Consider the following 22506-nt stretch of genomic DNA (forward strand, 5'->3'; position numbering starts at 1 on the left):
TTCTAACAAGGGTTTTAAGAAGAGATCACAATGCAGTATTTCCTGATTTTGAAATGCTCCTGACTCTGCAGAAGCAGAGTGTTTTTAAAGAAATATAAGTCCCCTCCAACAGGCCTCAGAGATACGGCTGCAGTGAGAGCCCTGCTCATGGTCCTGTGGTGGGGACTCCAGAGGATGCTCTCTGAGGTATGCTCCTTGGAGTCTGTTCAGGGGCAGAAACAAAATAAAGGTGCCTACCAGGCTGATGCTGTCTCACATCTCTGTCAAACTCCAAAGGCCTCCACAAATCAGTCACACAAGACTGGTACCAAGTCTGAGCTAATAGGCTCTACTGAGAGGAAGGTTCAGCACGCTGATCCCTCACATTGCAGCTGTTGGAAAAGGAGCTGGTTTGTACCATGCCAATGTCAAGCCTGGGTACAGCAAATTCACAACTGCCTGCACTTGAGTATAGATGTACCTTCCCTCATATCCTCTGTTAAACTTACCAATTTCTGTAACACTGTATTTGTTAATACTCATCTCTCATACAGCCAGTGCACCAGCAACCCCTTTCTCCCGAGCGGAGAAAGCACTGGCACCAATCCTACAGCCCGACTCCAGGTCAGCCCTCTGGCACCCTCCCGTTCTCCTTTCTCCTCATCCGTGGGGTAACACTCACTCCGATCCTGCAGCCATGTCGGAGTAGGACGTATCTGGTGTGGTGACTCCCAGAGGGATTGCAATGCTCATGACGCCCGTCGGGGATCACGGAGTCCAGAGGGCAGCGACTGGCCGCTCCGAGGGCGGAGAGGAGCCGCAGAGCCTCGGCCAACACGTCACGGACATGGGGAAACCTACCAGGGTAGAAACAAAGCATTGCATCTCCGTTACGGGGTGAGGTCTCCCTGTATGCCTCTAAAGAAGGCTTTCACAGCAAAGAAAAGCAGAAATAGATTTCCATCAGTGACATGCCACATCATTTTTACTTCATTTTGGTATGTAGGGCCACAGAAGAGGTAGATGGCAGTAGTTTGGTGGGGAGGTTAGGGGTTTTTTACCGTGTTGGACTGACATACAATGAGCTGCTTTGCCTTAAAGCTGCTAATGACAGTTCCCTCCTCCCCCAAGTAAACTTAGGACTAATTATCAGATAAGTAATCTATTAGCTCCTTCTGCATATAAGCAGCAGCTGTCACCTATCACCCACAACCCTCCACCAGCATTTCCTAACTCTTTCCCCACACAAGCTGCAGGCAAAATCCCATCACTGTGGACAACTAGACAATGCCAGGGTGGACCGAGCTGAGACCTCTCCCTGGAGATCAGTCTGTAGGTGCATTTGCTAGGCCTACAGCACAGGTGAGTGTGAGCGGCAGAGCAGCTGCTCCCCCACCACCGATGGCTCCCCAGGGCCACGAGGCCCATCCTGGACTCGGCGCCGGTGGCTCAGTGAGCCCTGACACAGCGGGCCTCGACTGTCCCTGACACCTCCCCACGGCAGAGCCACGTCAGAGTCTGGGCGAGGGGAATGCGGCGGGATCACTGGCCGTGTGCGGGAGCCGGGTGAGTCACGGCGGCACCGGGGCGCAGCCGCCGGCCGTGCCGGGGAAGCCCGGGCTCCACCTTCCCTGCTGACCACAGCGCTTTGCTACGGCCGCGACTCAAATCGCCCATAAACGCGGACTTCCTCGGGTCGGATGGCGGCCGGAGGTGAAATGGGATCAGCCCCTCGTTATGTAAATAACCTCAGTAACACACATGAGCATAAAGGGGCTATTATTCTACACAGCTCAAGAGAAGCCCCCACAACACAGAGAGAAGCTGCATTTCTGCACGCAGCAAAGACAGCTCCAAAACCAAAGAAAAATGGTGACAACCACCCTCTCTGCACGTTAAACTTTAAGGGCAGCCTTGAATACTTTCCACTGCCTTTCGCTGGCTCCGGCAGCGCAGACAAGCCAGCCTGCTGTCACATGCTCCCCGGCATCTCGGGGCTCTGCCAGCAAACCCTCCTGGGCTACACAGAGGCCGTGAGCCAAGTTTTCCTGTGGGCAGTGAATTTCTCACAGGGAACTGCCTTTGGACACCACAGTCCAGCCATTGTTTAATACACAAAACCCCCAGAAAGACAAAAACACACACTCACACTCACTGTAAGGGCAAATGAAGAGTGAGAGTCAGAAAGTTTAAATGCTGCATGCTATGTTGCCTTTTCCTGTCGTAAAAGGCAGGCCACTTCTCTTGGCACAAGGAAATACTTTCCTTCTTCAGCATACATCCCTATGGAAAATCTTTCACAGTATGACAGGCATACAGTGAATTACAGAAGTAGCACATAAAGATTTCTAAGTGGTCTGTGGCAATTCCCTGTTATGCCCCAAAGCAATGGTCTCACAGGGAAGTGGGAGATGAAAAAGGAAACAGGCAGGACTAAGCTCACAAGCAGTTCCAACCCCAGACAGCCCAGTGTCCTTGAGTGTGTTTTCTGGAAAAAAAAAAAATAAAAGGACCTTCCAGAAGTGTCTTATTTACCCTTTCTTGTGCTTGTGACAAGAGTTGTGATTTCTACACTGCCACAAGATGAGACAAACTGCTCCTAAAATACAGCTAAAAGCTACAGACATCAATCCCTGCTTCAACCGAGTCACGTAGAACTCTAGCACAAGGTTAAAAGAAATAAGACAAGTTTCTCAGTGTTTGAAGCATCCTTCCCTTTAAGGAACATGGAAAACTCTTCTTCTCCCCACACCCAGTAATCTTTCTAAATACTTGTTTAGATGTTTTTCCCTCTGTTGATCACATGCCTTTGCCAATGACTGTACCCAGCTGGCAGCAGCCTGACAGTTCATCAGGATGAATTCCAGCCTCCTGCCTGCCTGTGACTCAGCAGAACTGGAGGATTTCAGGTGCAGCTTCTGGACTAGAGAGTCACAGGATATCTGGGCAGTCCAGGAGTAATTGGGGCAAGTTTTCACCCACTTCTCATAGGAAACCCTCTTTCTATCAGTATTGTACAAATGCTGCTGCACTGATATGGTCTCAACTCCCATTTTTGGGAAGGAGATTACTGGAGAAACATGAAATGGGCAAACTGAAAGGTTAAACAAGGCAAATTCCAGTTCACTTTTATGTTGACCCAGCAATACTTGCCCAACTACCACCCATGTTCAGATTTTACTGTTTGGTGCTCCTATTTTATGTGTACTTTCAACTGTGACAATTCAAAACTGCTGAGACCAACTTCAAGTGACGTCCAAGACCACACCACCTCCAGGTTACATTACATCTGGACTCCATGACACTTGGCCTGCTAACATGCAAAACATCAGCCTGACAGAAAATGCTGGGGTTGAGATCTAGATGTTGACCCACCAAACTGGCCAATTTCCTGTATATTCAATTCCCAAGGTCGTTCCTACCTCTATCCCCAAAAATACAGCTGAAGGAGAAAAAAACCAGAAGTCACACCCAGTTCTCTCTGCTGCCACTGGGAGAAGTTTTACTAAATTCAAAGTCTTAATTCAAATCTAATGAGCTTCAGACTACAGCACAAATTTGTCTCCCTTACAACACAATTCTTCTTGAAATCAAATGAAAATGGAAATTTTGATGGCCTAACAGGCAGATAATATTTAGCTGGTTTTGAAAATGTAGCATTTAAAGATTTTTTTTCCCCCCACATTTGGCACCTACACACCAGCCTCCTTAACCAGTCATACCAGTATAAAGATACTTTGTCTTCCCCAACATCATCAGAACAGCCCAGATGAGCATCCACCCACACAGCCACCCCAGCTGGGATCCCCAGTTCTCACTCAGCACAGGTCACACACCAAGGACTGATCCACTGTGAGTGGCTGCCTTGGCTACATTGTGAATATAAGCTATTCAGTTATTTCAGGTAACATCCTGTATTGACAGAAAGGACTGTAATAAATCTAAGCTGGCCAAGTGAAGGTTAAGCAACACCTGCTGCTGTAACAGTAAATTTAATTTTTGGAACTCTGTTTAGGATGCAATGGCTGCAGCGCTGCACTGGCTCACTTCCACAGCCAGTGCCATCCATATACAAATAAAGCAGATGCAGAAGATTTACTGCTGGAAACTCACTTTATTACTTGTGGTGTTAAAAGTCTGTACTAACAGGGACAATCAAGCATGGCGAGTCAAAGAGCTCACCAGAGCTTCCTCCTTCAAGATGTGGTTGTACCTGTCTTCACTCGTGTCCCAGTCATACAGATACCTCTGGACATGCATGGTGTGCAACATCTGGTGACAGACTCTACAAAGTATGTGTGAGCGTCATGAAAAATTCACCTGCAGACAAAAAACCCCAGGCACAGCCTCACAGACTGCATGTGCTACCTAAATTCAGATTCCATCACCCTTTGGTGCTGCTCAGGCGACGCTGTACAATCTTAGGGGGGACAGAACGTGTCCCTTGCACCCTCCCATGGTCACAGATTCAAGAGCAAAGCAGTCACCAAGCAGGAGGACAGAGATTCATCCTGTTCCTCTGCAGGGTCAGTGCACATCTGTGAATCTGTGTCCACAGAGAGCCTGAAATACTTTACCATTGTGCATCCAGTGTCTCATGCATGGCCAAGAAAGATAAAAAGGTAACACTGGTACAAACATATCGTGGACAAACTGACAAAAGCCTTTTCTGATTATGCAGAACTTCAAGATGTGAGCCAGGGCAGAGAGAACAAGGAAATTACCTCTATGTGCACTGATGGCGACCACTTCTTGTTCGCAGATAGTAAAGGACAGACAAGCGCTTCCTTTACCTCTCCCCACAATTCCTAACAACTCCAGTTATTGAAGTCCCAAACTGGAAACAGATTCCAGACTTCTGACAACCCAGAATTACTAGTGTCTGAACAATAACCACCATCATCTTCTCTACGCTCAGCAATGGGCCTCTAAGTCGCCCACAAAGGATGAGCTCCGTGTATAATGAGTTGCACATTTTCAAGCTCCCACGCCATTACCAGTCATATCAAATTCAAAGCACTTTTCACTCCTGCACCTCATACTGCCACAGGCCAGGCCAGAGCTGGTGGAAAACTGGTAATAGCAGCTTTGCCATGCAGCCTTCTTTGGCATCCTCTCAGCCAATGTAATTTGGGACAGAAACAGCAAGGTCTGATGAGTTCATACTTACACTGTCATCTGCACCAGTGGCAAATCACACGGCATGTGGAGCAGTGTAAAAAGTGTTAACATCTTAGATCTTCTTCATCGTTCATATTTTCCCCTGGAAATTTCAGAATAATCAAAATCTATGGGACATCTAATGTAAACAGAACAGCTTCCATTACCACGCTGAAAAAGTCCTCTCATCAGCCAGTGCCACTCAAATATGTGCACAGTCCACCTGAGTCCAATCAAGCACTCCCTGTACATGCACAAACCTCATGTCAAGGTCAGATCCTTAACAGAAGCGAAAGCACCTTTAGAGCAAACAAAATCAGATCAAGGTTTTCTGTATTTAACAGTTAGGTCAAAAAAATGCATCAAATTCCCTGAATTTCAGACATGTTGTTCTATAAGGACATCTACACAGACACAGGGGCAGAGCAGATAAATCCTTAAATCATTTAGCTCCAACTGACTGTGAAACAGATTGCTAAAGTACTTGAATTGTGCCTCAATCTACCAATACAAATGCTTAGCTCTGCTCTGAAAACAAGCTGGGTTCACTAAGCAGCAAGGAAACAACTGTGCCAGTTTTAAAGAATGAAATATTGATATAAGTATTCACTATTATCATTAGATCCATACATCATCTGCTAGTGGGCTGACAAAGCAAGACAGCAATTCTATCCCATGGGGTCTGGGAGAACTCAGTCCTGGTTTACAACAGAAAGGATCAAAGTAACAGGCAACACTGGAATCCTTTACTAGCTATAATACCACAATAACCAAATTATTGACAAGTATAGCGCAATGGTTAAAGATTTATTTGTCTTAGGCCTTTTTCACTGTCCCCTGGTTTATATGTATGCAACCATATGCAAAAAGAAATCCTTGTATGTACATATTTAGTGCAGAGTTTATTTTGCTCTCTGGGATCTAGAGAACCTTGAAAAAACACTGACAAGCTCTCAGAACAAGAATAACAGCATTTTAAAATTGTAAAATGTCAAAAAGGAACAACCCAGTGAGAGCTGTTCCTGCTCATCACACTCACAAGAGCTGGAGTCAAAGATCAGGGAACGGCAACACTACTACTTTTAGAACATGGGTGACTTAAAACACTTTTGGTATGCATGGGCCTATGCATCAGTCAAGTTGTTCCCTACAAGATATGAAATCATATTAACAATTCCCATTATTCTTGAAGTGCTCTATGAAAGCACTACACAGTACCTCAACACATGTTTATGAATACACCTACTTAGCTAACATCAGCATGATAAAGCTGTTCAGTGAAGGCTATGTAAGCCATTATTAAAATTGAGGTACAAGCAAGTTAAACTGATTTTGACAAAATTTGGAAACAGATGGAAAGTACGTAAATTTAATAAAAAAAATTAAACTAGGTTTAAGCCTTTTTAAGGCAATTTTCACAATATCCATCCACACAATTCCATCATTTTATCTCATGAAGAAAACATCAATTTTAGTTAAACTCCTCTGTGAACTACACCTTAAGGGACTACAAATGACGAGAGAGCAACTGATAGAAACTAAACCAAGCAGAGAAATTACAAAATGCATAGTCAAGTACTCTTAGCAACTGACCCAAGACTGCAAGAAGAATAACCTCAAAACTTTGCTGCTGCTTCCACAGGCAAGACATTATGCAAACCAAACCAAAATCCTGTTTTTCTTTTGAAATCATAAAATATTTCAAATACTATGATAAAAAATAGAAGAGAAATTTAGTAAGAGATAAAAAAAAGGGCAGGTAAGACTTTGCCTCCAGAAATACCTTCTCATGGACAATTCAATCACATCCTTGACAGTTCAATATGCTCCAGAGTTAAAGATGTCAGACAAGGGTTTTTTGGACTTTCTTAAAACATCCAATTTGCATCACAGAACCTTACTGGAAAGTTTAATTTCTATTGATTGTAAATTGGTTGAAGAGTCATTCATAAAGATAATTCCATAAAAATGTCATATTAGAAAGCAGAAGCAAATTACAGAGTAGCAGTGATCCATGGCAGACCAAATTATTCTGAGGTATGTTTATACAGAGGTGGCAGGCACATGCCAGGGAACTTTGCCTGCACCCCACTCTGACGAGAAGGGACCTGGCAGCATTTGCATGGTCTGCACACACAGTGTGCTGAGCAGGTGACACCAAAGATGTTTTAAAGGAATGACAACAATGCAATGCAAAAAGGACTATCCCAACCAAGAATGTCATGTTAAAATCCACATAACTTTAAGGGTCATGAACAGAGGAAGTCTTCAAGAAAACATCACAACACTATGAAAATTTGAAATAATCAAAATAAAATTAAATGAATAACAGAAATAGTGGAGAAATTCAGAAAAATGCCAGGCTCAAAAAGAACGCCCTTCTATGCTAAAAACATTGCTTTACAGTGGGTCTATCTCACAGCATTCCAAGTTGCTGGTGAAGGTGATAAATTCTTCTAATAATGAGGCATTTAAAATTATATATTTTAATTTAGTATATTTTATTGTATTTATTAAATTTTATTTTTGCAAATACTGTTCTCTACTATTTTCTGGAAAATATATAGTAATACAAGAGAAAAAAAAGGATTACACATGAGGCACCACAGTTTAAGACACAAAAATTACTAAACTACATGGAATAGGAGAGAGGAAAAATATCCCTTTTCTCTTCCAGTTCCGCAAACTTTTGATTTTGTAACAGTCATGGGGCAAAACTATTCTGCAGTGCAGGGAACACATCCTAATTGCTATGCTGGTCCTATACTGTGAGGTTGCTGCTCTCTTTTCCCATGAGGTAAAAGAGAACAGTCAAATGCCTGTATGTCACAAAAATGCAAACAAAAAGGTTCAGAACAGATACTCTGAGATTAAGAGTTTGACAACCAACCTCCAGTGAATCCAGCTGTGGCAGCTGATGTTACTGCTGCGACCGTCTCCTCTAAGTCTTTGCCAAAACAGGTGGCAGGAAGGAAACACTGCCATGTCTCATCAATTGCAGCTGATGCCAAGAAGACTGGACTAAAAGCAGAAACAGGTAAAATACATAGTCCCATTTAGACACTGTTCTAGGGGAAATAAATTTCTGCAAGGAGGCTGGTAACTAGGAACAGCACTATTGGAAACACCTGCTCAGTCTACCACACCTTGTCCATATATCCCTATGTTTTCAGGTTTTAAGAGATCTGCCTACACCAGAAAATGGCTACAGATCAAGTAAGACTCAAGATTAATTTAAATAATGTAAATAACATTGGTTCAATCTTAGCAGACCAAAGTGCTTCCTGGTTCTAAATTTTGTTGCTTGTGGATGCAATAGTATTCACGTGAATGGTTTCATCCATGCAACTATTAAACTTTCTGAAGCAGACAAAGCTTAAATTTAAAAGCTTGTCAGACAACCCCCCCCCCAAAAAAAAAAAAAAAAAAAAAACAAACAAAACAAAAACCTTTAGACCTTGAAATTGCGTTTTGAAGGTATTTCAGAGAGAAAAGCCTGTACCGCATGCAAGGTCAGAGGGAAACTCAGCAATAAAGGGCAATAACTAGGACCAAATCCAAAGCCAGAAAATTACAGTTCCCATGAGAATTCAGACAGTCCAGAGTCACGGGAAGTCGCTGAATATAGAAGGGGAATCAGCAGGATTTACTGGCACAGAGCAGTATCCCGAACTTACAACCAGTGGAAGGCTAACCACTAACGAGTTGCCAGGAGAAGGACTGCAACCTCCAGTCCCAGTATCGGAAAAAAGATTTCTGCATAATCCCACTAAATACTCTCTGCCTGTGCCTCGAGGTCTCGCTGTACGTCCTTTATACATCTATTTAAGGGCTCCACGTGACAAGGCCGCCTGGCCGGCCACTCCCCGCCGGGGCAAACAACCCAGCTTCAGAGGAGGCTCCAGCAGCGCTTCCAAGGCAGACGTTGCATCAGCCAGGTGTGCAGGAAGCGGCGGAGAAAAAGCAGCTGTTGACGAGGGGGCTCTCGGACGGAGGCCGCTTCAGGAATCTCATGGAAAGGACGACAGGAAGGAGAGAGACGCTCCGCACACAGAACAAGCTTCATCGGCTTCAGAAAGCCTTTGTGCTGGGGCTCCGGACCTGGCCTTTCTCCCAGAGATGATGCAACACTAAGGAACAAGGTCTGTGCCAGAGAAAACTATTCACAGGCTATGCAGATGGCAAGGCAGCCAAAGGCTCTCGGATCAAAACATGCCAGAGTCCCCCAGGCCTGGCAAGCCCCCCCAGGCCTTCCTTCGTGCCCTCAGGATTCTCCATTTCACACTGCAGCCTCGCTCCTAGCACGACCCCGGCTTAAGGCAGAATGAAGGACTTTGCAATGGAGAGAAAGAAGGAAAAAAAAAAAAAAAAAGAAGAAAAAAGGTGTTTTAAGGTCCTGCAAAAATCACAGCTCGTTCTCTGATCTGTTGTGAGGGAAGAGATGGGGAAGAGACTGAGCTCAAAGCCTCCAGTCTCCCACACAGGGATCCTCCCATCACCGCGGCTTGCCAGCGCACGCCTGAGCTCCCCAAACACGTAGGGCAGCTCTGCGCTGCCGGCAGCCTCGGCCTGCTCTCACACATCAGGAAACCACGCAGGGACTGCCCGGGCAGCCATGGCAACATCACACAGTGTGGCAATTATGGAGCCGCAGCTCCCACGCGAAGGTTCAGGCCTGCTTTCCATTACAGGACTCGTTTTGACCCTTCTCCCCTGCCCAAACCATCTCTGAGTGCCATTCCAGCTCCAGCCGGGCCTCTGTGGTTTGTGACTGGCAAGTTTTGCAGCCTTGCACCTGGGCTCGAGATCATGCAAAGACATTTTTCTCCACGTTGTAAGGAAGTTACTCCAGGCTTGTGTAACGCTCTTGAGCCGCGTTCCACAAACACTGGTCTGTCCGATGGGCCTCGAGGGAGAAATCAGGTGACAAAAACACCTGCAACCCGTGCTGCACATGGCAAGAGTCAGACCCATTACCGAGCTACACAATCACTGTTAAGCATTAAAATCCAGTGAATTTCGCAGTATTTTGGCAATATCGCCGTGTTGTGACAGGTTTCAAGGCTCAGCCCACTGCACTGCCCCACCAGGGACATCTTTCTGGGAGACATCACCAACTGCAGCACTTGCCCAGGACGTGGTGCCCAGATGCACTCTTGGTCATGTAAGATGGTTCTGGAACCCCTAGCAAATTCACACAATTCTGGCAGATGTGCTTTTCCCAGCACAAAACCTGTTAGAGAGCAACTGAGTCAATAGGACAGTGGTGGAGAGCACTCATGAGACCCAAAGGCAGCATCAGCCAAAACCCCTTAGTTCCCCTTCTGGGGCTTCCAAGCACTCAGTGATGCTGAACAATGTCCAAGAGATGTTCTTTATTGTGTTCCAATTTTCTGGATGAGTTGCATCTCACATTATATGGTATTTTAGCACTGGTAACATATGCACTGGTCCCAAAATGCAGGTACTACTGACTCGGCATGCCCCAGCTCTGCATGTTGGATCCTCCATGTAGAGAGGATGTTCACCCAGTCATCAGATTTACAGAATAACACAGCAGCCAGGAATAATTGGCCCAACCAGATTTAAGGAATATAAATTTTTAGAAGTAATTTTGGAATAAGTTTTTTTTGTAAAACAATATAATCACAGACTTGCTCTTACAATCACAAAGAAAAAGGTGTAATGCTTATTCAGGAAACTCCCAAATACCTACTTCCTAACTGCTGGCAAGAAATGCAAAGCTTGGCGAGACTGTGCTGAGAGCCACAATCACTTTTTTGAATAGCCCATTTTTTTATTAACAAGATAAAAAGCAGATAATCCAGTTGTACACATTTTCAAAGTAAATGCAGATGACCAGAAATTAGCAGTAAAACACCTGCAACCAGTGACTGAAAAAAAGACAAAAATCACATAAACCTGATTTATTTCTGATGACTTGCACATAAATTAGGAATTTCTTCCTTTGAGAAGAGCACAGCACACCATCAACCACCTTAACTGCTTGTGGGTGGTAACACAGGAGCACTGACATCAAACAGTTGGCCAAGAGTGCTCACACAGAGCTCACACGAAAGCGATGCTGAGTGAGTGGTTCTGTAACACATCTTTGTAATGCTATCTGCTACCTCCATCTTTTTTGAATGTTGAATTACGAGCAGAGTAATACATTCAGGGTATTTTTCATGATTATCATAAATGCAACTAAGCACATATATGTACAACCACAGATGAAACAAAGAGGTTGAAATGCAAGAAGTTGCTCAGGCTGAACAGACTGACAGCCCTCCTCCAGCAGGTCCTCTCCATCAGCGTCATCATGCTGTGGAGAGGAGGACAATGACACATCTGAGAGGGAAGGCAAGGAAGAGGGACATTTCCCTACTCCTAAACTAAGCCCTCACAACCTCTTTTGTGTGCAGCTCTGACTTTTCCCCGCGAGCTGCTCCTGCAGGTTAAGGCAGACAGGGCTGTCTGGACAAGGTGAGTAGCAGGGGTTGCTGCACTTGATCTCAAAGCTGGAGGTCTTTGCTTTGTGCTGTGTAGTGCCCCAACACGTTCCTGCAGTTTGCTATTCCTCTAGCCCTAAGCAAGGAAACTTCCAGCTGCCAGACAACTTCTTTCCCACCTCAGAAACGGCACAATTTATGTGACAAATTGATAGAAAATGTTCAGCTGCCTTTTCTTCCATAGGACATAGAAGCATTTTCTTACTGCACAGCTGCAGAGGTGACAGCAATGGGGTTCCTCCCTGACTGGACCTGGAGGAGGAAGAGAGGAGGAGAGGCAGGAATGCAGCCACACAGGAGAAAAGAGCAGCCCAGGTAGCTCAACGTCCTCCTCTGCACAGGCAAGGACAAGCATGCACTCAGGCAGAACCAACCGGGAGAGCTCCACCTGCACAAAGCAGCAGATTTTGAGAGCTACCAGAAGGGAATTTAAGAGCTCTGCATGTCTGCAAAGGCATCTGGAACAAGGTAATCTATGGAAATATAGAAACTTGGCAGCCGTCAAGGGAGTGGTGGAATGCACAACTGCAAATAAAAAGTAGAAGCATGATCTGGAGCCATTACCAAACTGAGTCACTCAATTCCCCAGGTGAATTTACAAAGTGAAGGACAAGTAGAATTGCTAAAGTACTCTCAATTGGACAGCACGAAAACCAGCAAACAAGTGCCATTAGAACACCACTTCTTACAATTATTTGTTTCAAACACAAATATACTTTCTGAACAAGTCCAGTTAGCTTGAGAGATAGAGAATATCCTACATTCATTTAAGAATGAAACAGACCAGGAGAGTCAGTGCTTACTCTCAGAAGAATTATAATAATATTGCCATTGTGCAATTTTTTTCATACTGTTTCTAAAAAAGGATGAAAAAGATTTACAGACTTCTGCTGTGGCCAACTGAAATGCAGGAATGCTCATCTGAATACAGTGAGTGTACACAGTTACATCAGGGCTTCTCTGTAGGGGCTTTCAGAAAGCCTTAACCATATCTTAAACATCTGAAGCAACACAGTATGGGAAAGAGCTGTGTTCCAATGATGCACACCACAAAGCATTAAGTTTCAGAGTTCCCTTCACATCTTATGTGTGTTATGCAAGGCAGTATTCTAGCACCAGCTTAACTATTTCTCCTCTAAATTCATCTTAATTTCATGATCTTGGCTGTGACTGCAAGTTCATGTATCTGAACTTGCACCAACTAATCATGGCACAAGATCTTCAAAGATTCTTAAACCCCAGTGTCAGGAAAGGCATATTATCATAATGTTAAAAAATAAATTGCAATGTATTTTCTCCAAAAGAACTAAGTTGGGCCTTTCGTAAAATACTAAGATGAATGTTTGCTCCTTTCCCCTTGCCTGTAAACAAATCTGATGTTTAATTAACTATCACTGCTGAGGAACTGCACTTCAAATTTGAATTTGTCTTACCTCAGTTGATATTGCTATGTCTTTGTCAGCAAATCTCACAAGTCCTTTTACAGAAAGATCAAGTCCTCTGTCAATTGTCTTTTCAATAAGCTGAGTAAGTTGAGCTCCTTTAAACCTCACATCATGAGGCTTATGTTCCAGTCCCTGGATCATTTCTGCAGCTGTCCTTTGAATTCTCTCCAAATACATTGGCATTCCTCTTGAAGCATGGAAACCAAAATTCAATTCCAGTATCAGTCTCAACACTGCTGTGTTTATAAGATTACTTATTTTGCTTCACATTCCTTTCCCCCACTTTTTTCCCCTCCTCTTCAATATGCCCAAGAATCACATTAACCCTTTCAAATAAAATAATGGCCCAAGTACAATGTAGAGGCAACAAGCTGTAAAGACCTTAAAGCCCTTTGAGCTACTGCTTTCCAAAATGCTGTTTCACAATTTATAGGTGGGTCTGCAGTTTTGCTAACAAATGCATCACTTTGCAACAGGATGGATTCACATCTTTTGTTGAAATGTGGCAAAACAATTCAGAGATCCCTAAATATACTTTATTATCCCACTAGCACCTCTCTAGTGATCAAGAATCATCAAATATTTTATGCTGTCCCGATAAAAAGAATCTAAAGAACAGTGAATTAAAATCTGATTTCATCTCACAATCATCTATAAAGCTAGGTCTGTCCTTGCCAAGTTCAAGTCTCAGATATTTCAGGTCTCCACTGTTAATGTAAGCTCTCCAGCACAAACATTTCCAGTATCAGAGTATAGCCTTCTTCCTCCTATCTTCTGCCCTCTCCACCTAAAACAGCCGTGTCCCCTCAGAGCTCCTACACCCAGTCTTGTACTCATCCAGTGAATAATCCAGATTTGAAGGGACCACTGAAAGTTAAACTGACTGAAACACCGTTTCCCTACCCCCAAAGCAGGGGTCAGCTTGGATCAGTTGCTCAGGGCATTGCTTATTTCTTCTTCAGGGCCACCAAGTCTTTGCATAACTATGTATTTTAAGGCAAAAAATAACCTTCTGATGATCTGACTTTCCACCTAACAAAGAATGGAAAATCTCACCTAGTCATTTTTACACTTGGCATTTCAGTTTACATGAGAGCTAGGCCATGTTTGTCAAGCACGGCCTGAAAAAAAGTATATGGATTTACCACAAAAATCATGCAATGCATTGCAGCCTTGAGGTCCCCAAGCAGCATCAACCCAAGCCATTAAGTCTTCACAGTGAGCACAGTGTATTTGTAGTTCTTATGAAAAAAACTGTATAACTTTTTTTAGAACTAAAACTACATCAAACACTTTCTCAGAAGCCTTTGAAGAATGTTTCCAACTACCCAAGTGAAGCACAGCTCCAAGTACCCCTCCTAAGGAGACCTTCCCCTGCATACATATGTGACTGAAGAGACCAGCTTCCCCAGTTTCATGAAATGTGTATTAATGGGAAATGTATTGACAGAATTTTAAATGGACATCTTCCATGTCCAGAGTCATAAAATTTATCAACACCTCTCTTTATCAATACATTTATTTAACAACACACTCAGCAGTGTTGTTGTTGTACAGCATCAGTTTTCTTGACTACCTAAACAAGGCTGTCCATCATCCCTTAACTAGCACAGAATATCTTTCAACTCACACATGCCAGTTCCTACAAAGCTTACAAGTTCCTGCTTGTCATTAAGAAAAATCTCCCCCACCCCTCCAAAACCTCCATAATTATATAAACAAAGGACCTGTGTGGAAATACATTTATCCATGTAAAAGCATTTCATAATAGTCAAGTTATCCCCCTTTCCTTGAAGAACAGCTACATGAAATCCAAGTGACTAAGAGCAGGGCTGCATGTAATGTAACAGCAGGAACTACTACACTGAAATTAGAGACATTAGCCAAGATCCTGTGATCTCCTCACCTTACATTCTTCCTCAAACATCAATTTTTGGCCCTGTCAGAGATGAACAAAACCTTCAGTCTGATTCAAGAGTCACCCTTGTTCTCATGTTACGTTCTCTGCTCTCCTGTCTGGAATTATTAGTGCTGTATTCTCTGCCAACAGCAAGGAATCTCTTTAGGCTTGAAAAAAATGTGGAACAGAATAAAATAAAAAAAGTCCCATCACATGAGTAAATGAGGCTTGACAGTATGATGGATGCTGCAGGTTCCCAAGTATGAAGGTACTCCTAAGATGATGCCTTGTGCCTGTTACAGCTTCACATCTTCACATAAGCATAAAAGGTTTGCTGCATTCAGGAGGGAGACACTCAACTATTTAGACTGGATGCATTTTATATAAGACTGAAGATGACTAAGTCACAGCTGGACAGATTATGTTCTAGAAACAAGTTACTTGCTCCTCCCCGTACCTTAAACAACTGCATTTCCTCATCTGCATCTTTTCTCCTTTCTCTTTCAAACACAAGATGTTGAATTCTCACAAGAAAAAAAAACCACCCTGGAAACGTTCAGGGCAATGTACTTTAACCAAAAGGAATTTCACATGCACCACTCATAGGGCTAATTTGATTTTGTCATTATGGAAAAACTGAGAACTACCGAGACCTCAGCTGGGTAAGAGTTGGATAGGAGAATCATCTAAACACAGAAGGAGAACAGCACAGACAGGAATTATCTTCCTGAGTAATGCAGATAGATTTTGTGTGCACTGGACATCTAAACACAGTTTGCCAAAGTACTCTGAAGGCCCCTTTACACAGCTTATCAGTCCTGTGGCTACAAATCAGTAGCAGCATTGTTCATAACCCAAACTACCTTGGAGCATTACAAAGCTAGTGAAAACAGGCAGGGAAAACACCCTGGCTCATGCTACCATGCTTCCCCATCATCAACTCATACAGATGTTTTCACCTGTATCCAGTCCATAATGCACTCCCCACCACACCTACTAACAGCAGTATTAAAACCACTGACAGCTTTACTGAAAGAAACTGAAGATACATAGGGAAGGAACACAACACTACAGAACATGGACATGTAGGCAGAGGTGATGACTGCTGTGGGTGAGAGAGCCACCTAAAGCTGCAACTTGCACCACTAGACCAGAAGCCAAGAACACCCCCAAACCAAATATGTTGTTCCTCCACACTGCCTATAAGATGTCCTATGCAAGCCAATTCCTTTTTTGTGCTTTAATATTTTTATCAGTAAAAATATTAAGATGTGACATAAACGTGACATCTGCTTCTGAGATGTCACATACAGTGTTTCAAGACAAGAAAGCCAGGGCTATACCTAGCTCCAAGCAGAACAGCAGTGGGGACACATCATCTTGCCAGCATTTCATCTTGAACTTTCAGGGGGCAAAAAGCACCTGAAAAATATTTCAGTCAGTGGCCATTTCACACATTTCATTCCTGGTCAGTAAAAGCTAAGGACGCACACATGCATCCTGGGAGGGAAGCAGCAGACTCCAAAAATCAGCAATGATCAGTGTAACTGCAGAGATTTTAACCTAAGCTAAATGATACTTTTTCAGTACTAACAGAATTTCATAGAAAGTCCAATTGTTTAAGACGGATTTCTACATTTTAAAATCATGTACCATTTCAGTAACAACCATCTCTCAACAACTTCAGCAAAAAGTTCACAACATTTTTTAAATATGTGTCAAAGCTACTTTTTTCCTCCTTCACAACCTTCTCTTCATGTGAAACTGAAAATTTTAGAATTCCTTTCAAGTATTGCCTCAGCCCAGTGACTCTCATGGGAACAGACTGCTTCACTATTACTCAGAAAAAGGAATGACGCCTAAACTCTGACACTGGAAGAGCAACAGAAAGCTACAAACTTTGCTTACAAGAACAGCCTGCTCCCCATCCATTTCTGCTGTTTAAAAACTGTTTTTTTTTTTTTTTTTCAAGCAAAGGATTTCACTGAGAGGATCCTGGTTACAGTTCATACAGTTCTGCAAAAACCACAGAACTTCCATGAACATTTGGACATCCCATTTCATTCTCCCTGGGATTCTCTCTCCACGTGTGATTCAACAAATTTCTGCTGACCAGTTTCAAGCTGACAGTCCCAAGCTGCACCCAAGAGAGGCTTAACTAATGACTGCAGGTTTTAATGCATAGTCTCACTTTTAGAACATGCTAGTGCTTTATTCTTTATTAATTTATTACTGCTGTCTGCACATGTAAGACTTAGAAATGCAGGAGCAGGAAACAGGAACTGTGACACATCAATTTCAACTCTCATGTTGTTCCATGGCAGACTGCGGGGGAAGTCTTTTCCCAGTTTGCAAGTTTTTAATCTTCTTACAAATTCTGTACCTGAACATTTTATAAAAGATACTTTGAACCTGCAGTGGCCAAATAAGAATCCACCAGAGATCAAACCTGTGTTGTAAGATGCAAACACTTCTGTGCTCAGCTTCTTGACTTTGAGTGACCCAAACCATGCTCCAAGTGTTTCAGGAGCTAAGCTGGAAAGGCAACAAACACCACTCTTAGCAGCACTAATGGTGATTTCCATAGGTGTGGAAAGAAAGCCAACAGCCTTGGGACCTGAGCATCCAAGTGCCTTCCACCTCAGGCAGAGCATGCAAGGAACAGCCCCTCCAAACAGCACCACTGCAGGGTAGAGTTAAGGTATTTCCTCTGCCTATCTCACAAGTCACAGCTGTAACCTCAGCAGAGATCTTCCTACTGCTAAGGGACATATCTAAAGAGACAGATTTGGGATGGCGTACCCCAAAAGGCAACATCCTAGTATAACTTCCCACCTCCTGCCCAGCCTCTGTCACAGATAAATGACGTGTTCCAACCCCGTGTCCTTATCCTGGGGCACGGGTGGGGAGCAGACACAAGCACTCAGATGGAGTCCCAGAGCTCTCCGTACACATCACCCCAGTGCTCACCTGGGCATTCAGCTCCACGCTGCAAAAAGTCACAACTGCTGTTGGCTGTGAACATAAGACAGCACATACACTCTGCTTGGTGCCCTTATGGCAAAGTGATTGATTTGGGGCTATTTGCAACTGTTTTCATTAAATAAAAGATTACCCTTGCAACACATGAGATTTCTTGCTTATGAGACATACTGCTCACACCCATCATGAATTTTTTTTGCACAGCAGTACGCGTTTGGAGATGTCATGACATGCTAACATTTAAATACCTTTATTCAAACACAAACAGCCAAAATGCTGCCTCGAGTTCTGTTAGACCAAGTAGTCTCACTAGGTACGAGACAAAGCCTCAGCTCATAGTGAGCAGCACACAACAGGATCTGCAGTGCACAGACAGTTGCTTTGATTCAAATTTGCTACAGCCAAGCAGCCAGGTTTTCCATATTAAAGAAATAGGATTGAAATTTCTGCTGCAACTGGCCTTGGCTGAATTACTTTTTTGTGTTGTTCCAGTTATACCTTATATATTTTCAGTGAAGTTATATGGAATTCACACCATGATCTTTTTTTATACATTTGACAGTGTATCTTCAGTAATTTATAATTTTCTGCACACCTTGGTATTTCATTACCTGTATCAAGGGGTAAGTAAATACAAAACAAAGACTTTCTAATTCCTAGGTTAAAAAAAAAGAAACACTGTATGGTGCATTTACTTACACAGAGTAGTAATATTTTTATACTAATTAACTTTTTGCCATATTCCAAAATGAGCCATCACTCCAGCTTTCAGCTGTATTGACTTTCTACAAAAGTATATCTACAATATTTTGCTGGTTTGAAACAGTTAAGCACCAAGCTCAGGCTGTAACACGTCTCCACCATCACAGATCAAGCCTACATTAAAACTCACATCTGACCAGCTTCTCAAACAAACAAGAACAGATGAAGGCAAGACTACTTTCAAGCAGGGAACTAAGGGTTTGCCTAAATAAAGCACTCCACACACAGGGATCAAGGGCACAAACTCACGGGTTGGCACAGGTTTGTCAGCATGCAGTGGGTGGTGGCTCACTCTCCTTTCAGAGGAGTGTGAAGTTACAGGGGACAGCCTGAGCTGGCCGTGCTGGGCGCGGCACCGAGAGGCGGAGACCCTGTTCCCCTTCTCCGGTCCCCACCACATCCTCTGCACTTCCACCCATATGCTCTCCCCTATTTATTTTGTGAGGGCTCTGGATGCCTGACAAGTCTCTCAGTGAGCCAGTTCAGTTCACTATCTTGGCAAAAAAATAATCCAGCAAAACCCAAAACATAAAATAACCCCAACACAGCGTTCTGCTGGGTTAGCAAGCTGGAGGAGTTCAGAAAAGGAATCCAGCAGGAACCAGAGCTGGCAGACAAAAAAGGCAGAACTCCCCGTTGGGTGAGAGAGCAAGGGGGAACAAAACTTCCCCCATTCAGCAGCAGAGCAGTTGGATATGCTCAGCTGTCTCATGTAACTTCACCCTGAGTAACCTCGCTCGCAGGGTGCAGTTCTGCAATAGTTTCAAGCTGACTTCAGCTGGCATGGCTTCAGTGCAGCCTCCCCATCCCTCCCTGCACTGGTGCTAACCTGACCCCACAGTCAAGCAGTTCAGGCAGAAGCCAGCAGAAAACTCTTCCTTTCAAAAATGAAATGCACTTGTTTTCTCAATGGTAGTTTTCCTGAATAGTTCACTACTGGGGCAGGCATGGGCCAGAAGAGAGGCAGAAGTGACACTGGGAAGAACAGGGCTGTCAGCCTGAACTGCCGTGGAACACTTGTGCACCAAAAACCCGCACAAAGCTGTACAATGAATATACTGTGCGTCACGAACACCCATTCCAGTTTAACACACGAATTTCCATATACAAGCAGAGCCTGAGGTGGAAATTAGAAGAACTGCACAACAAAGCGAGTTTGTGACAAGCTCAGAACTTGACTTTCACCCTGCAAGTTCCCTCTTAACTTCCAGGCCATCTTGAACCCCAACATCCTTAAGTTCATAAAACTGCAAGAGAACTTTGAACCAGCAAGCCAATCTCCTCTACAGTCAAACAGAGCCTACTTAACTCAATCAAGCAGTCATCTTTTCTTCAAAGGTTCACTTCAGATGCATTTATACAGGAAGCTTCCAGATCTTAGCTGTAGTGAAAGTTAATCTACAGCCACATTACTGAAAGCATTCTTGTAACATTATAAACTATTCCAATTCAATGCCACTGAAACACAGCAAATAATGTTTTAGTGTCTTTAGTTGAAGGCCACACAAATGCAAAAGGCTTGTGCACTCTTCCAAGTATCTATAAATTGATAGTGCAGCTCAGGTTGAGGCATGCTATTTTAAGGGCTCCATGTTGAACCCCCAAGGCACTTCAGTTTCCCAAATCACTGGTTCTCAAACTTTTCCCAGTGTACTCCTTCCTGCCTACAAGCAAGGATACGTTCTCACCTCCTCACTCTCTCCCATAAAAACAGTTGAGAACTGCTCCTTGGCAATAGTTTCCACACCAGCATCCTGCAGGGGTTCCAGTCCTAAAATCTGACTTAAAACATTCCCAGAAAGATGTAATTTGGGCAGAGGCAGCTCTGGGAAACATGACCACACTGAAAAATATGCCTCTGTTCCCATTCTCTGAACTATCTGGAGCTGTGATGAGAAGTTTCAGTCTCCCTGGTCTCATCCTTCCACCAGCTACAACCTCTGCAGCTCCCATATTCTGCTCCCAGAAGCAAGAAGTGACTTTCTGTCCTACAGTGTGAGCAGTACTGTCTTATGTGGGCTTCCTTATCCACATACGACCATCAACAAAATCCTCAAAAATTCTCTGCCATTTATTTTCATGATTCAAAGTCATGCAAAACCAAGAGGCCACAATCTGATGCCAATGAACTAAAACTCCAAGCTGCGTCCTCTTTTTTTCTTTTTTTTTCCCTTTACTGAATCAGTAGCAGCAGGCATGTTCTGTTAAAAAGTTCAGTGGCAGGGTCTCACACACCTTCCCTATCAACAAGTTGCATTTCAAACTGCTTGCTTTAAAGTCAAGAAAGAAAGAAAGTATCAGAAAGAACTTCAAACTGTTTTCCAGGTTGCTGGCAGGGTCACTGAAAACATTTTGTCCTGCAAATCAGCAAGGCTGCAGAAGAAAACCCTGGTATGAGTTCTGTGAGGACAACAGGAATAGGCCTGAGTCACTAAATGAGCAGCTACCAAATCCAGACAATATCTTCTTGTCAATGTGTATGATTGCAATTGTAATCATGTTCTAAATATGAACACATCAAAAGCACCCTGACCTTTCTACCATGAAATTACTTTGAAATATTTTAGGGCATTTTGGTTTTAAAGCTAACTCACATTCTGCCTCAAAAAGCTGCTTGTAAGTGAAAAACAAAAACAAAACAAAACAAAAAAACAAAAAAACAACAAAAAAAAAAAAACCACCCAAACCCTAGGCTTGTTTAGAACAGGATGAAAACAGAGAAGTTTGCTGCCTTGAAAACTAGATAGATCTGAGTGTTTGGGATACCTCCCCTTTGCTAAACTTAGCCCTTCTGTGACCCTCAGGGAGGAATGCAAGACCTGTCTACGTTATCAAGTTTATAAGGATTACACTTTAGCATAAACAACAGATCATTTCTGAACTTCACTCTAAAAGTCAAATTCCTGACCATTTCTCAATGCCACTCTTCTACGTTCCTCTCTCTCAGTCCCCCCTTTTTTCTTTGTGTTTGGTGAATGTGAGACTATGAGATTCCTGACCACAAAAGAAATTACTTCTCCCGCTCACTAAAAGCTTGCCACTCAAACCGCTGACAAATCCTCCCACATTTTTCCACCTTTAAGTCTGAGTACATCAGTACACTTTGCTGAATATTTCCCATATTGCTCATTAAAATAATTGGGGTTTGTGCATGTCTGGCAGGAGGAAAATAAAACTCACCAAGAAATACTTTATTTCTCAAATATATTATTTAAAATATAGTTTGTTTGTTCTACTTGTTTCAGCATTTAAATTAGATTTAAGGATCAGAATGAGCAGATTTACAATTTAAACAACCATTTTGATGCTCCTATAGCAGAAACTAGCATTAAGACTATTATTTGCTGAAGGTTTCTTTTTTTGGGCTACAGCTTTTCAAGTTCAGATTCATCGGTTGAAGTGAGGGAAAAATCTCTTCAGCTATTTTTGTTACAGGAAAATACTACTTCACCACTGGCTCGGGAGGGGGGAAGGGGGACGATGAACCAGAACCTCCTGATTTGTCCCATAGATCATCCTTCAAGACAAAGAGCATCTTTGCTAATTATAGAAAAAAAATTTAAACTAGGAGCAGTTGAAAAACTGTTTCTCAGCATGCTCAGTGGGCATTAGCTGCGATTTCAGCAGCTTAGCAAGTCCCACCCCTGTGTGAGCTCAGCAGGGAGGCCTGGAGCACTGCACATTCTCCCTGCTCAGCAGGGACAGGGGCTGCAGCTCGGCTGATTTGCTACAGGAATACTGGAAAATTGCCATCAAAATAGCAAAT

General features: G+C 43.3%; 1 protein-coding gene across 4 annotated transcripts in view; it reads right to left on the reverse strand.

Moving 5' to 3' along the window:
• SETD5 (SET domain containing 5) overlaps window positions 1–22506 on the reverse strand; it is a 65441-nt gene that overhangs the window by 38456 nt on the left and 4479 nt on the right. For 2 of the 4 annotated variants that reach the window (XM_041425537.1, XM_041425536.1), the window contains exon 2: window positions 662–836. The exons of the other annotated variants lie outside the window; for them this stretch is intronic. In XM_041425537.1, coding sequence (XP_041281471.1) covers window positions 662–732 — 71 coding nt within the window. In that variant the 5' untranslated portion in view covers window positions 733–836. The remainder of the gene's footprint in view (window positions 1–661; window positions 837–22506) is intronic. 4 annotated transcript variants of the gene reach the window in all.

This window comes from Onychostruthus taczanowskii, unplaced genomic scaffold, assembly GCF_017590055.1.
Source record: "Onychostruthus taczanowskii isolate IOZ18803 unplaced genomic scaffold, ASM1759005v1 scaffold9, whole genome shotgun sequence".
In the NCBI taxonomy this organism is placed as follows: Eukaryota; Metazoa; Chordata; class Aves; order Passeriformes; family Passeridae; genus Onychostruthus; species Onychostruthus taczanowskii.